This window comes from Benincasa hispida, chromosome 4 (genome assembly GCF_027475165.1).
Source record: "Benincasa hispida cultivar pf3 chromosome 4, pf3_genome.v1.1, whole genome shotgun sequence".
Lineage (NCBI taxonomy): Eukaryota > Viridiplantae > Streptophyta > Magnoliopsida > Cucurbitales > Cucurbitaceae > Benincasa > Benincasa hispida.
Genome location: NC_143481.1, coordinates 5,807,340 through 5,822,439, shown reverse-complemented (window position 1 = coordinate 5,822,439; position 15,100 = coordinate 5,807,340). Strand labels below are relative to the sequence as shown.

The 15,100-nt window shown below is 27.9% G+C and overlaps 1 protein-coding gene across 1 annotated transcript; it reads right to left on the bottom strand.

Moving 5' to 3' along the window:
• Positions 1-8,073: 8,073 nt before the first annotated feature.
• On the bottom strand, positions 8,074-14,194 carry LOC150036425 (uncharacterized). Its single transcript, XM_090313122.1, has 4 exons — positions 14,047-14,194; positions 9,934-10,109; positions 8,734-8,877; positions 8,074-8,487 (listed from the first exon to the last, which is right to left on the bottom strand). Exons 1-4 carry the CDS (start codon positions 14,192-14,194, stop codon positions 8,074-8,076), a joined length of 882 nt encoding a protein of 293 aa, XP_090169248.1.
• Positions 14,195-15,100: the final 906 nt, after the last annotated feature.

Genomic DNA, 15,100 nt, shown 5'->3' with positions numbered 1-15,100 from the left:
TGCAGTCTTGGAGATTGTATGAGCGTTCGTGATCGAGTGATTTTGAAGATGAGTTTTCAAAGGTATGATGTTCTATCCCTTAAACTTATTGTAAAGCATGATGTAATTTCGTATTATGCATGACTGGTTAGTTTTCGTTTCTAATTGTGTGTGTTCAAATACGAATGAAATTTGGAATGATCAATTCTTGCTCATGGAAATCCTCATGTCTGATTTCCTTCAAATAGGTTCACATATATCACCATGAATTCGTTCTAAAAATGTAGGTGAGTCAGACCCCACTTTAGCTATTGATGATTTAATTATCAATTTTCCTTGAAAGCAAGCATCACATTATAATTCATTAGATTGAATAATCTTCTGGCTCTTCAATTGATGTTCGTTTGAATTCTCAATAATTCTTTTCATCATTATAGATCCTAGATGACTTAATCTGTTATGCCAAATTATAAATATGTATGGATTCATGAACTTCAAGTTCATTATTGCATATGTTTCAATTACTCATATTTGAGTATAATATAATCCAGAAGATAAAATAGGCAACTCTTCCAATATATATTTTACATATTAGATGGTAGATATGATACAAAGATACTCCATATTATTCTTTCTATCAGTCTCAATATGATAACCATTACAACGTATATCTTTAAAACTAAGTAGATTTCTCTTTGATTGACTAGCAAACAATGCATTGTCAATTGCAAATTTTATTCCTCTAGGCAAAATAATAATTTCTTTTCCAAAGCCTTCCATCAGGTTTGCAGAACCTGGTATCGTATTAACTTTTGCATTGTCAGTTTGGAAAAATATTTTCTACTTGTAAGTATTGTATGTATAGTTGCACTATCTGCTAGATATAAATCTTCTTTGCTCATTTTTAGTCACCAAACATATGAAAATGATCCGTTTCTTCATTAAAAGAAAATAATTACAAGAAGAAAAACAACATTCGGAATATATAAAGGTTAACATTTACGAAGAGGAAATAAAAACATAGAGGTGAAAAAAAACAACATTAAATCTAGATATTTTCAAAGTCAAATGAAACATTTGATGTTCCATCAATTCTGCCAATTTTCTCTTCAAGAGATTCAAAAAAGTCCGCCACGTCCAAATTTGTCATATGGGAAGGGTCAAATATGTCATTATCCTAGTATGAAAATTTTGCTTCTATATTTTTCTCTTTTTCCTTTAGAGATGGTTGATAGAGAACAACTAAGTATTTTGATGTACGACAGGTACGTGACCAATGCTCAGTCATTCCGCAGCAGAAGCATTTATTTTCAACACTTTTTGAACTCTTATCTTGTGTAATTTTTCCTTTGTGATCATCATTTTGAGTGGTTCTTTTAAAATTTGAATGATTAGAATGATCATTACGAAAATAATAATTATTTCTTCCTCTGCCACGGTCACGACCTTGACTGCGACTACGACCTCGACCATGATTATTAACATCCACAACATTCATTTCAGGGAATGGTGTTGCTCCAATTGGTCGAGATTCATGATTTTTCATCAATAACTCGTTATTTTATTCGACCACGAGAAGACATGAAATTAGTTCAGAATACTGTTTAAAACCTTTCTCTTAATATTGCTACTGCAAGAGTATATCCGAAATGTAGAAAAATGTCTTCTCTAACATATTGATTTAAAATTTTGGAGCCTCAAGTGCATTTATTTTCAACGAGTTTTAGGAAGAAAAATTATTTTTTGATGATCACATTTTTATGGCATCCATCCGTGTGCATTTTGGCATTAAGCACTAATGACAAATAATTATTACTGTTAATATCAGATGCTACAAATTTGAATTTTGTAATGTTTTCCACAGTGACACTATTACAAAATATTATATTTATATTAAAATTTTAATATATAAAATATGTAAAACAACATTTAATTTATTAATTATGACGAAGAGAGAGAAAACCCAACATACCTTTAGGACTTACCTTTAGCAAGGAAAACGATAGGAGCTCGTGTTGATAACGTATTGTGAATTTGAGGAGCACAACATGATACCAATAAAATATAATATTAAAATAAATTAAATATAATATTAAATATTTGAAATAAATAAATAACAAAAGTAAATAAAATAAAAAAGATGGATTTCTCCACTCTCTCCAATCTTTTTTGATTTTGCCCAATATATGTATTCCAAAACCCACAAAATATCACTATTTAAGCAATTTGGCAAGTAGAAGGTGGATTACATGAACACTAATAATATATAATGACACATGGACAACGCTATGGAAAATGAGAGCATGACACATTATCAATGGATATTAAACATGAGCATCTATTATCATAATATTTATAATAGAAGAAACTTTTTCTCTCCATCTTGTTCTTTACTTTTCTTTTTTTCTTAAATATTTTATTATAATTATCTTTTTAGCAATATTTGAAATAATAAATATTAATGAATTAATTTTAATAATTGTAAAGAATGAGAGGAGTTTAATTTTCAAAGAAAAAACACACCGTTTTAGGTACAATTTTGTAAATTTGAAGTTTTATTTTGAATTTTTAATTTTTTAAATTGTGTAACTTACACTTTTCATTAAAATTTTAAAATAAAAAACTTTACTTTTTAAAATTTTTTGAATGAGGCATTCGTTGTTGTAGGTACCAAAATTGATACTTAAAATAACTATATCATAAAAAAACATATTGAATTTCTATGGTTACTTACAAAATATATAAAATCATTATAAATTTAGGGAAAATCTTATAAATAGAAAAATTCAATTACATACTATACATATAATGCACATAGTTATTATCCTTAATTATTGGCTAAGCTATAAACATTAATATTATTAATTAATGGTTTAAATATAATAAGTGTACATTATATTCTATCTCATCTTAGTATACGTAGAGTGAGAGAGTTAGGAATAATCTTTTACATATTCATTTTATCTCTTTTATATATATATATATAAAATCAGATCATTAAGCGTTTTCCACTGAACACAAAAAAGAAATCTTTTGTGCCGAACATAGGACTTTGCCAAAATGTTTTTTTTTTCTTTCCATCTTTTGTTACAGTCGAGTGTATTATGTAATTTTTGAGAGATTGTTTGCACTTTTACATATTAATATCTTATCAAGATAGAATAGATGGCTTGTAACTAAGTTCTTTGGATAATTAAGTTTAACTATTAAAAAAATAGTTAAGTTTAAATTATTATTAAAATCAAAATTACTTTATAATTAATACATCGCATTCTTTTTTCAAACAATCTTGAGAAGTGTAAGGGTCACAGGTAGATTTTTGAAATGTCACAAAATTCAATTAATTATAGTAAAAGTACTTTAAATAAATAAATGCTTGTTAATAATGTTCATTGTAAAATTATAATTAAAGTAAAATTCACTTTAATAATAATTAATTGCGATTTTTTAAACCATATGGAAGATGAAAAGCAAAGGTCACAAAATTCCATTACTTTTCATATAATAAAATTACAATAATATAATCGAAGGAATTTTTCAACTACCTAAAGAGCTATCCCATATTCCTTTATTGTTATTATTATTATTTAACGAAAATCGGAGTATCTCATTCTTAATTTATTCTTTCAAAGTTTATAAGTTTGTATAAAAGCAAAGTAATGTTAAGCATCAATAAATATGCTTTAGCAAAATGCTCTCACAAGTAGTTATCAAAATTTCATATAGATGTTTTCAAGTTATTTTATTAGTGAATTTTTTTTTTATTCCAATGATGTGTGCAATATGTTACAACTAGTTTAATCAAACTTTTTTTTAAAAAAAAAAGTAGTTTTATCATGAAATAGATTGTTCCTTGATTTTTTCGTATATATATATATATATATTTTATAAAAAAAAGACCATTATTTCATTTATCAATTACGTTAATTGATAAGACTATAAACCTAAGAATGTGAATATGTTGAATGTAAAATATTCTGCTGACTAAATACTTATATAACCATTTTTTTAAATAAAAAAATATTAGTTCTCATTTAATTATAATTAATAATAAAATTCCAAAAAGAGATAAAATTTCAAAAATCTTAGAAGTTTCTAGTTTCCCACACACGTGCACGTGCACACATGATAGTTATTAGTTATATATCTTTAATGTATTTAATGTAATTTTAATTGATTTTCTCATGTCTTATCAAATTAAGCTATAGTAATGTTACTTTTTACTTTATTTACTTTCTCGTGTTTTTTTAAAAGAATTTTAAACAATTTTTTTTTTTCAGATAGGAATTAAACAAAAAATAAATAAATAAACTAACACATTTTCAGCCTCTTAAAAATATATTATTCAAAATTGAAGAAAATTATTTTATTTTAATTTTAAATTTAATCTTTTAAAAGATTATTCAAATAAGTTTATTTTTAGTGTACTAATATATAGTGTATTTATAAAGTATTAAACCATATATTTTCTACGGAATACAATGAAAATGTTAAAAAAAATAGATATCTAAATTTATAAAAATAAATAATAAAACGTATCTGATAGTAATTAGTATCCTAATTAATCATTATTAATTTAAATTATATATTAAATATCAGAGCAATCATTGTAAGAAAATACATTATATATAATTTGTAAGACATTTCTATTATCATATTTTTGTTAATAATATTCTACTTTTAATTTATTAATTATAGCATTTAAACAAAAAAAAAATATTTTTGATTTATTAATAAACTATAGTTAAGACGACATATATTCCAATCTCTCACCCTATAAATGGTTGAATAAAAAAAACAATATGCTTCCAACTTTTATGGTTCATGTGGACTCTAAATTTTAAATAATTGATAGAGGAATTTAAAATAAAATCTCGTTGAAAACTTAGAATCATAAATCTAATAGAAACATGTAATGCATGTGTGAGATGTAATTTATTTATCTTCTTTTAATTTAATTTTAAATAATAATAATAATAATATATTTTAATCATAGGAAGGACACTTTTGATTATTTTTAATTAGTTTTTTCCCTTAACTTTTTTATATCTATTTAATAAAAGAAAAAAAAATACAGTCCCCATATTTTGTAAATTATTTATCCTCTCGGTAATATTTATCATAAGCGTTACAAGTTTTTCTTTTTAATTCATTTTCACTATTAAAAAAATTCTTACGTTACTTTAATAAATTAGAATATTCAAGTCTTTTTTCATAACCACTCCATTTGAAAAAAAAAAAAAAAAATCTATTTTTTCTCAATTTGTTACCACAATTGGTATCTTTTTTAGGTAAAAGAGATGAGTTTGGCCAAAATTTAAAAACAAAGACAAAATTTTAAAATATACTTTTATTTTTTATTTTCAAATTTTGACTTAGTTTTAAAAACACTCCTGTGGCCAACTAAACTTGAAAACTAATGGATGAAAGTGAGATTTGTAGGTTTAATTTTCAAAACTAAAATCCAATTTGATAACGATTTGGTTTTTTAGTTTTTGTTTATCAAAATTAAGTCTATCGACACTACTCACACCTTCAAATTTCTTCTTTTATTATCCACATTTTATTAATTGTTCAAAAAATCAAGCCAAATTTTGAAAACTAATAAAAATAACTTTTAAAAATTTCTTGTTGTATTTGGAATTTGGCTAAGAATTCAACTATGGTATTTAAGAAATATATAAATCATGGTAAAAAAATGGGAAGGAAATAAGTTTAATTTTAAAAAAAAAAACAAAATAGTTATCAAACAAGGCCTAAATGGTTAGCAAACAAGTCGTTAGAGAATATGATTAAATTCTTATTAAATTTTGTGAATTTCGGAAGATTTGTTCAATAATATGCCATCTTTATATTATTCGAGCTTATTTTTAATTTAATGTAATATCTATTTTAAAAAAGAAAAGAAGAAAAAACTAGTGGATGAAATTTGTGAAAATAATTGAAAATCTTGGAATGAAAAGTAAGCTAGAAGCATCATGTCAAGTATAAGGTATAACTTATGAGTTTTATTTTATTTTATTTTATTTATTAATATAACTTTTTAGAACATATTCTCAAGGGAAAGAAGACAAATGAGCCAGATGTATAACATTTCCAACTTATAGAAGGTGTGAGTGTTTTTAAAATAGTCGGAATAATTTGTCATTTTCGACGTCACTTAAAAATATTTTTAAATAATTTGAAAATTTTAATAGCATTATTAAATTGATTTGAAGAGACTAAAATAATAATTTTAAGTGATTTAATATACGATAAGTGATTTTAAACCATTTAAAAAATGACTTTCAAACATGTATTTAGTAAACAAATAATAACATAACTATAATTTACTTGACATAAAATATATAATATCGACTAAAAGATGAGAGGTTGTTATATTATTGTTTTAGTAAAAAATATTGTCTTCTCCCATAAAATAATAAAAGTGTCCATGGCAAAAGCTGCCATTAAGAAGTTGATTTTTTTTTTTTAATGAAATAATCTTAAGCTTTTATTTTATTTATTTATTTATTTTTTTTTTTTGTGTGTGTGTTTGGTAAAAATAATACTGAATGGATTATTTAAATCACTTGTTAAGTTAAGTCAAACCATGGTTTAAAATGACCTCAAAATTTAAATTTCCCCAATTTCGATCAAATTTCGAGAAATTTTGAAATTCCAAGAATATTTTGATAATATTCTGACTTTCTCATTTCGACAAAATTTTGAGATTTCGATAAAATTTCGAGAAAATTTCAATTTTTTTAATTAATTACTTTAGGTAAGTTCAAGTTTTTTAATTTTATGATCCAATTACACACAATTCTATAGTTTTACACATCAATATCAGTTTTGACAAAAGATTAAGCTTTTTTATGTGTTGTTTGTTTTTTTTAATTTCCATCTTTTTTCAATTTTGAGCTTTAGTTTTGACCTAAATATTTTATTTCTAAATAATTTGAATTTGAAAAAACCACAAAAAATAACATATATTTATTTTTAACCTTATTCAAATTTTTTTTAGCAAATTTTCGCATCATTTCACCTCAAAGTTGAATTAATGAGAGTTTTTTTTCCTTTAAAACCATTCAAAATTTTTATAATTTTCACATTATTTCATCTCAATATATTCTTAAGCTTTATATTATTTTGTAATCATCTTCTATTTCTTTTTAAATTTATGCTCTCGCATCAACATTTATAGAAACATTTACAAAAGACATCTAAATGTTGTCTTACTTATTTAAATTATGATTAAAATGGTCAATTATAACATAGCTATGTCACAATCAATGTTTTATTAACTAATCCTAACAATTTTCATTAATTTTCATAATTTTTTTTTCAAAATTTTCATCGATATCGGTATTTTCATAAAATTAAAATTTCGATGTTTCTAGTGATATTGATACTTCAAATCTTGGATCAAACATCATTGACAAAACCTATTCTTTGATACCTTTTAAAGACACGTTATATTCTATTAGAACCATATGCCTATTCCACAAAATTCCACTTTCATGTTGAAGTAATTGAACTTATATGCCTAGCATTTTTCTCAAATCTTGAAGGCGTTTTAATTTTACATCGATTACCAAATATTAAATAATAATAATAATAATAATTGAAAGAAAAAAGAAAAAAAAAATACGTTATCTCCCTTTATACTTCAAAAATAATTTATAGCAACCGAACATAACATCCTTCTAAATTAGTGGTAAAAACTTTCCCTTCTAAAAAATAAATAATAAACTAACTGTAGAAACTAAATATACAATTTATTGAGACTGAAATTAAAATAAATTTCAAATTATATGAATCAAAATAATATTTTAATATTTATTTTATTTTAATCTTTATATATACCTTTGAGCACTTAAAATTATCTTGTGTTTTTTTTATAAAATTAGTTCATATAATCCATTCATCCTTTAACATTTTGAAAAAATATTAAGACACAAAGTCTAAATTAACCTTGCTATTTTATTTATGAAGTAAGCAAGGATATATATATCCAAGGAAATACATAGAAGAAATACAGGAAAAGGTACAACTATACGTCAGTAAAAATACATCTTAATACTCCCCTTCAAGATGGTAGTAATAAATTGATTACTCCCTAGTAAAAGATGTCAAAGATAGTGGTTTTGTAAACAAATCAACCAATTGAAGATGAGTCTGAATGGGTAGCAGCTTCACATCACCTTGAACAATCCACTCCTGAACAAAATGGTAATCTAATTCAATATGTTTTGTCTGCTCATGAAAAACCTGATTAGTAGAAATATGTACAGCAACAGTATTATCACAAAAAATCAAAGAAGGAGAACGCAAAATAATATGCAACTCTCTAAGCAATTGATGCAACCAAATAAGCTCACTCGTTCTTGCGACTAATGCACGATACTCGACTTCTGCAGAAGACCGATAAACAGTTGTTTGCTTTTTAGCCTTCCAAATAACAAGAGACTCACCTAAGAAGAAGCAAAAACCAATAGTAGACTTACGGGAATCCAAACAAGAACCCTAATCAACATCAGTAAAGGCCTCAAATTGAAAAGAATCAAACTTCTTAAGGAAAAGTCCTTGTCCTGGAGAGCCTTTGAGATACCTAAGAAGGTCATGTGCGGAAGCAAGATGAGAGGATCTCGGCTTAGCTACAAATTGACTAAGTTTATGCATAGCAAAATTGATATCAGGACGACTAACAGTGAGATATAACAACCAACCAATGAGACATCGATAAACCTAAGGATCTTCTAATAAAATTACATCATCAGCTTGGAGCTTTATATTCGGATCAATAGGAACGACAAAAGGTTTACAAGCAAGAAACTCTGTATCTTCTAAGAGCTGAAAAACATAATGGCGTTGAGAAAGACAAATACCTTGAGTTGACCGAGCAAGTTCAAGTCCCTAACACCCCGAGGATATCCCATGAAGACACATGTTACAACACGAGGATGAAACTTTAAGCAACGAAAAGACAAGGTAGAGGCAAAACAAAGACATCCAAAAGTGCACAAGGAAGAGTAATCTGCAACATACTTATGTAGTTTGTAATAAGGGGTTTGCCAATCAAGGTCGGGAGGAGTTTGGTTAATGAGAAAAGCCGCAATCAAAACACACTCTTCCCAAAATTGAATAGGGACCCTAGATTGAAACATAAGAGCTCGGGCAACATTCAATAAATGTTGATGCTTTCTTTCAATAACAGAATTTTGTTCTTGTCTTTCTACACAACTAAATTGATGAAGAACTCCTTTAGAAAAGAAAAAAAAATCTGTGAAGGATAGCTCAAGAGCATTATTAGATCCGAAATACTTAATAGAACAGCCAAATTGGGTTTCGACAAAAGTGAAAAATTTTAGAACAATAGCCAAAGCATCAGATTTTTGTTTCATCAGGAAAACCCAAGTGTAATGTGAATAGTCATCCACAATGGTGAGAAAAAATCTGTAGCCATTATGTGTCAAGGACTGATGAGGGCCCCAAGTGTCACAGTGAATCAAGTCAAACTTTTTATTTGCAAGACGATTGTGATAAGTAAAAGATTATCTTCGTTGTTTAGCAAAAGGACATACTAAGTAAGAAGAAACATCACTCTTTAGAGAAGAAAAACACAATATATTCTATAATGCATTCAAATATTTATGTGATGGATGTCCCAAATGATTATGTTAGATATGCATAGAATAGGATTTCAAAGAACTATTACAAACAATTGCATCAATAAGTTTAGAACAAATAGAAACAACAAACTGTGATAAGAATGCAGAAGATATAAGTCCAGTCATAGCCTAGCTTTGTCAATCATCCTCGAAGAGAACTTGTCATGGATAAAAGAAGAATCACCGAGAAACTTGACAATTATTGGTAAGTTTGCAGTCAAAGAGCTAATAGAGATTAGGTTAAAACTGAAAGATGGTAAGAACAGGACATTCTAAAGAACAAGGTCGTCGAAATACAAACAGTGCCAACAAATTCAACAGTAATGTGCAACTTATTTGGCAAAGAAATAGAAGCATCTGAAATAGCAGTAAGAGATGCAAACAACTCACGTTTACTACAAATATGTACATAAGCCTTAGAGTCAAGTATCCAAGTATTTAAATCTGGAGTAAAAACAGGAGAAGGGGAGCAAATACCTGCCACATAGGAAGTACCAGACATTGGTAAAGCAGAATCAGCCTTAACTTTGGCAGTATGCGACTGTAACATAGCTAATAACCTTGACATTGATCAACACTCAACGATCCCAAAGAATCAGTAGCAGTTGAGGAAGAAGCATCAAATGAAGGTTTAGCAATAGAAGGCTTCTAATAAAATCGATGTCCAGGTGGATAACCGTGAAGCTTATAGCATCAATCAACAACATGACCTGATATTCCACAATTTGTTCAAATAGGACGATCCTTCTTCCTATTGGAGGTTGATTAATAACGAGAATTAGAAGGAGTGGAGCTCTTAACCAAAAGAGCAATAGCATTCTGAACATCAGGTACAATAACAACAATGGAAGAAGGAAGTGCACATTGTTCGACTTCTTGGATGGTGAGGGAAAAAACACGATTAATCGTAGGCTCGAGCTCCATCAACAAAATCTGAGTATAATAGCCTAAATAGTCTATAGTACTTGGATTAGATTGGGTACCTATTTCTAGAGATACTATTGAATACGACCGCTTTATGATTGTTACAAATGTTGTGAAGTGTCATAAAAGATGTAATCAGTTCGTTCATGTAGAGACATATGAACGGGGGTGTTCTACACGACGAGATTATGTAAGACTGAACACGAAATAATCACGGTTACGTATTAACACCATTTAATGTAAACTGATTAATTTCACTTCTTGATGACCTAGATAACTTGATCTGAATTCTGAGGTGTTTATGAAATCCTGTTTATTTGGGATTCTCCCTAGATCTGCATAGATGAGGGTAAGCTCAACAGTAATGCTCAATATGCCTCCCATTTCAGGGATAAGATTGGGTAAATAGCTGGGGACATAGAATTTGCAAAATGGAATTCACTCATACCAATTTTAGGGACAGTAGAAAGGTTGTTCCTTTAGGGCTGATCCCAGATCTTGAACAAAGGGCCCAATCCTCTCGTTCGCCTAAGAAGGAATGAGTTTAGTGATTAAGATCCTAAATCAATTGTTCATTAGAGAGACAATGGTACTTAAGGAGAAAATATGTAACTTAAGGGTTAAATGGTAATTAACCTAGTTGAGGTTACGAACAACCTGTGAATGATCAACTTATCGATGATGGTTATATCAAATGGACATATTATATATCTACAGTGAGGAGAGTGCAACTACAGGCTATAGTAGACAGTCCTGTTAATTAATGAATGTTGATTAACTAGGTTAAAGAGTTTGATCGGTTAGTCTTGGATCGTGGAGCCCATGATCTGTAGGTCCATCAAGTTTGATTGCTAGCTCACAATGGACAAAATTGAAGAACTATGTGAAGTGAGAATTTGGATGTTCAAATTCGGTCTTTAAGGAAAATTATATTTTATATAAGATATAATTTACAATTTAATAATTGATTAATTATTATTGGAGAGTATATTTTATATAAGTTTTTATAAAATATTAGAATGAAAATATTTGAAAATTGATTAATGTGATTTATCAAAAGCTAGGTATCAAAGACAATTTAATATATGATATTAAATTTGTTTATTTTATTTAAATAAAATTGTTTTAATTAAATAACTTCTTAAATATGAAATTAGTATTTCATATTTTTTTTGTCAAAAATTGTTTTATTATAAATTTATTTTAATAAAAAAATAGTTAGTGAAAAAATCTTTGGATTTTCCCACTAACTAAGTGGGTTTTAAAGTGGCTTTTGCTGAGCTTGACACCTACATTATTCATGTTAATGGAGTTTGAGGTGGAAGCCATGTAAAAAGGGTTTTTACATGTGTTTTGTTTATAACTAAGTTTTGTTTTTCAAAATTTAAAAACGAATGAATATTCAATATATTTTTTCCACAAATTCTCTTTGACTCTCCAATTTAATTGGTGAAATTTCCTATCTTTCACTAATAATTCGGTGTCACAACCGTGTTCTTCAATTGGAGAATAGCAAAGATTTACCATTGGTGGTGTCGATTGATCGTGGAGACGAAGATTCTCATGGAAACTACAAAGGTTGTATCTCTAACTTTGTTTGCATACTTAATCCTTGCTTAATTATTTGTAATTAGAGCATTATGATCCGTTGTTTCCGCTATGCATGCTTCTTTAATTCCAACAGGTACATTGTCCACAGGAACAAACTAGACGATAAGAAGATAATTCATTCCACAAGGTCTTCAATTTTGCAAAATATGTAGTAACAAAATCTTGATCTTGAGAGAGATTAGACAACTCGCGACGAAGTTGAAAAACGCAAGGGTTGTTTTTTCGTTGATATCGCTCTTGAAGATCGATCCAGATTTTGTGAACAGAATCAGAAAATTTGACACTGGCGGAGATCTCCTTCGAAAGTGAATCGAGAATCCATGAAGTAATAACATTGTTACAAATGATCCAGGATTTTAAGAGTTCGCCAATCGATCATGGAAGAGATCCATCAACAAAACAAAACTTGTTCTTCATAGTGAGGCCAATCATCATTGCTCGACTCTAAGATGAGTAATTGGATTTCGTCAACAAGTTCGAAACAAGAACAATATTAGTTGAATCAGAATGGTGAAGATAATAAGGATTGGCATAGTGCTCTATAATTGAAGAACTCGTTGATGAAGTTGTAGTCGAAGAACTCATGGAAGAATCAGAATTAGGGTTTGGTAGAGAAGGAGTAGTCATCGTGCAAGGAATTCTCAGAGAGAATTGATTTGCTCTAATACCATATTAAAATACAAAGTCTAAATTGACCTTGCCATTTTATTTATGAAGCAAGGGATATATATCCAAGGAAATACAGAGAAGAAATACAGGGAAAAATACAACTATATATCAGTAAAAATACATTATAATAATAAAAAAAACGTATTATTGAGTAGTTAAATATTTTTTAAAGGTTAATAATATACATATAATTAGTCTTCAGTCAATCTTTCCACTATCATATTTTTCGAAACTTATATATTCATGTTGGGTGTATTTTCTCAAAGTAAAATTATTGTTAATTACTATTTTCTCAAATTTGATGAAAAAAAAAATCCAAATTTCACAATAACAATAAGACTTATTTTTTAAGATTTATCGAAAAAAGATTACAATATAATAAATTTCAAACTGTGTGGACCAACAGATATTTTAACCTATATAAAAATATAGGTAGTATTTTTTTTCTATATAATAAAGATGACCTATTTAATTTTGCTAAAAAAGGATAAAATATATATGGGAAAAAGAAACGTCTGACTTTGACTTCAGAGTTCAAATCAACCAGGGCAATATAAATATCACATGGCTAACATCCAAAAACTTCTACATAATCTGTAATTAAAATATTTATTGGCTACCAAAAAAAATGTCTACTTTGAGAATATTAATGTACTCAACTCTTAAAAAGCAAGAAAATTTATGAACCGTGATAATAGTTTTGGATTTAAATTCTAAATTTTGTATGTATCCTAGTAATTATAAAAATTCAAGATACTTCAACATTGCAAAATTTATTTTCTCTTGATTAATTTTAGATGAAATCAATTATATAAATTTAAAGATTCTTTGAGAGGCGTCGAATTTAACTATAGCAAAGTATAAATGTATAAAATCATTGTTTCAATTGCAAAATCGACTATATTCTTTCTAAAACTCCAAAGTTGGTTGAAGTCTCCACTCTCCAATGAATTCTTTTGCACAACAGATTTCCACTCCGACATCAAATAGTAGAATTCGTACATTACAATCTTGCACTTTTTCAAGAAAACTACACTTTCTCTTACATAATGATCAATTATAAGCACTTCCATCTCATTAGCTTTGTTCTTTTGTCCTTCAAATTTCATTGCGAAATTGCTTTCAAACTTTTTGAATGAAATGGAGAATTGATCATGATCTTCGTCCACATCTATGTCTTGCAGTCACTTTTGAATAACAATTTGGATACCGTAGTCACCGACTTCGACGATTCGGTCTTGCAACGACGACGACATCTCGATGGTCACAGAAAACACAACTTCCCTTCGAGTCTCCTTCTTTGCTTTATCATCAACAGCCTCGTTCTTCCTCTTACGCCTCTTTCTTCCCAATGCCATATTTTCTTGTAGCGTTGAATCAAAGTTTCTTTTCTTTCTTTCTCTTGAAGTGGTTAAGAAAGCCAATGAGTGGTTCCATTATATTTCATTAAATAGATATGGATTTTTAGTTTTCTGTTTGAAATTATTTTTTATTATATAAATTTTAAAATGGGAAGAGATAAACTCTTTTTTCGTTTTGATTTTTTTTAATGCTCTGTATGTTTAGAATATTGGATTGGTTTGACATATATGGATTTAGAATTTTGTTTTTAAAAAAGGATAAAAAGCTATAACTCAGTTTCAATTTATTTAACCAAAATTATATTTGCAATAATTTAAGAGTAGGTGAAATAATTTCAGATTAATTTAGATTTAATTAAAGTTAATGCACGAATATGGTTAAAAAAAATAATGAAAAATATGATACCGCCGGGAAATTCTTAAGATCTGTAAAAATAAATAAAAAATTAGAATAGTATAGTTTAAGAAATATACCATATTAAGAGGTGTTTGACCCATAATTTTAGAACTAGAGGACTTGGCATTTGAAGGCAAACTCATGTTTGGATACTCGGAATAAAATTCTCGAATTAAGAAACTAAATCTATGGGTTTGAAATATAATTTTTAATGGATGCCATAGATTTGATAAAAATTTTCCTTCATCTCCTACCTCTTATCAATAGTTGTCAATGATCGTCGACAACAAAAGTCGACTGACTTGATCGTCGATGATCGATTGTCTTGACATTTAATGATCGATCGCCTTAATCGTCACCATCAGCAGGCAACCATCTTGATCATCGACGACTTACTGTTGTGACCATCAATGACCCATCGTTATGACCGTTAACGACCGACCATTGTGACCTTTAACTACCAATCATCATGAGCTAACGGCCGATCGTTGTGACGGTCAACGACC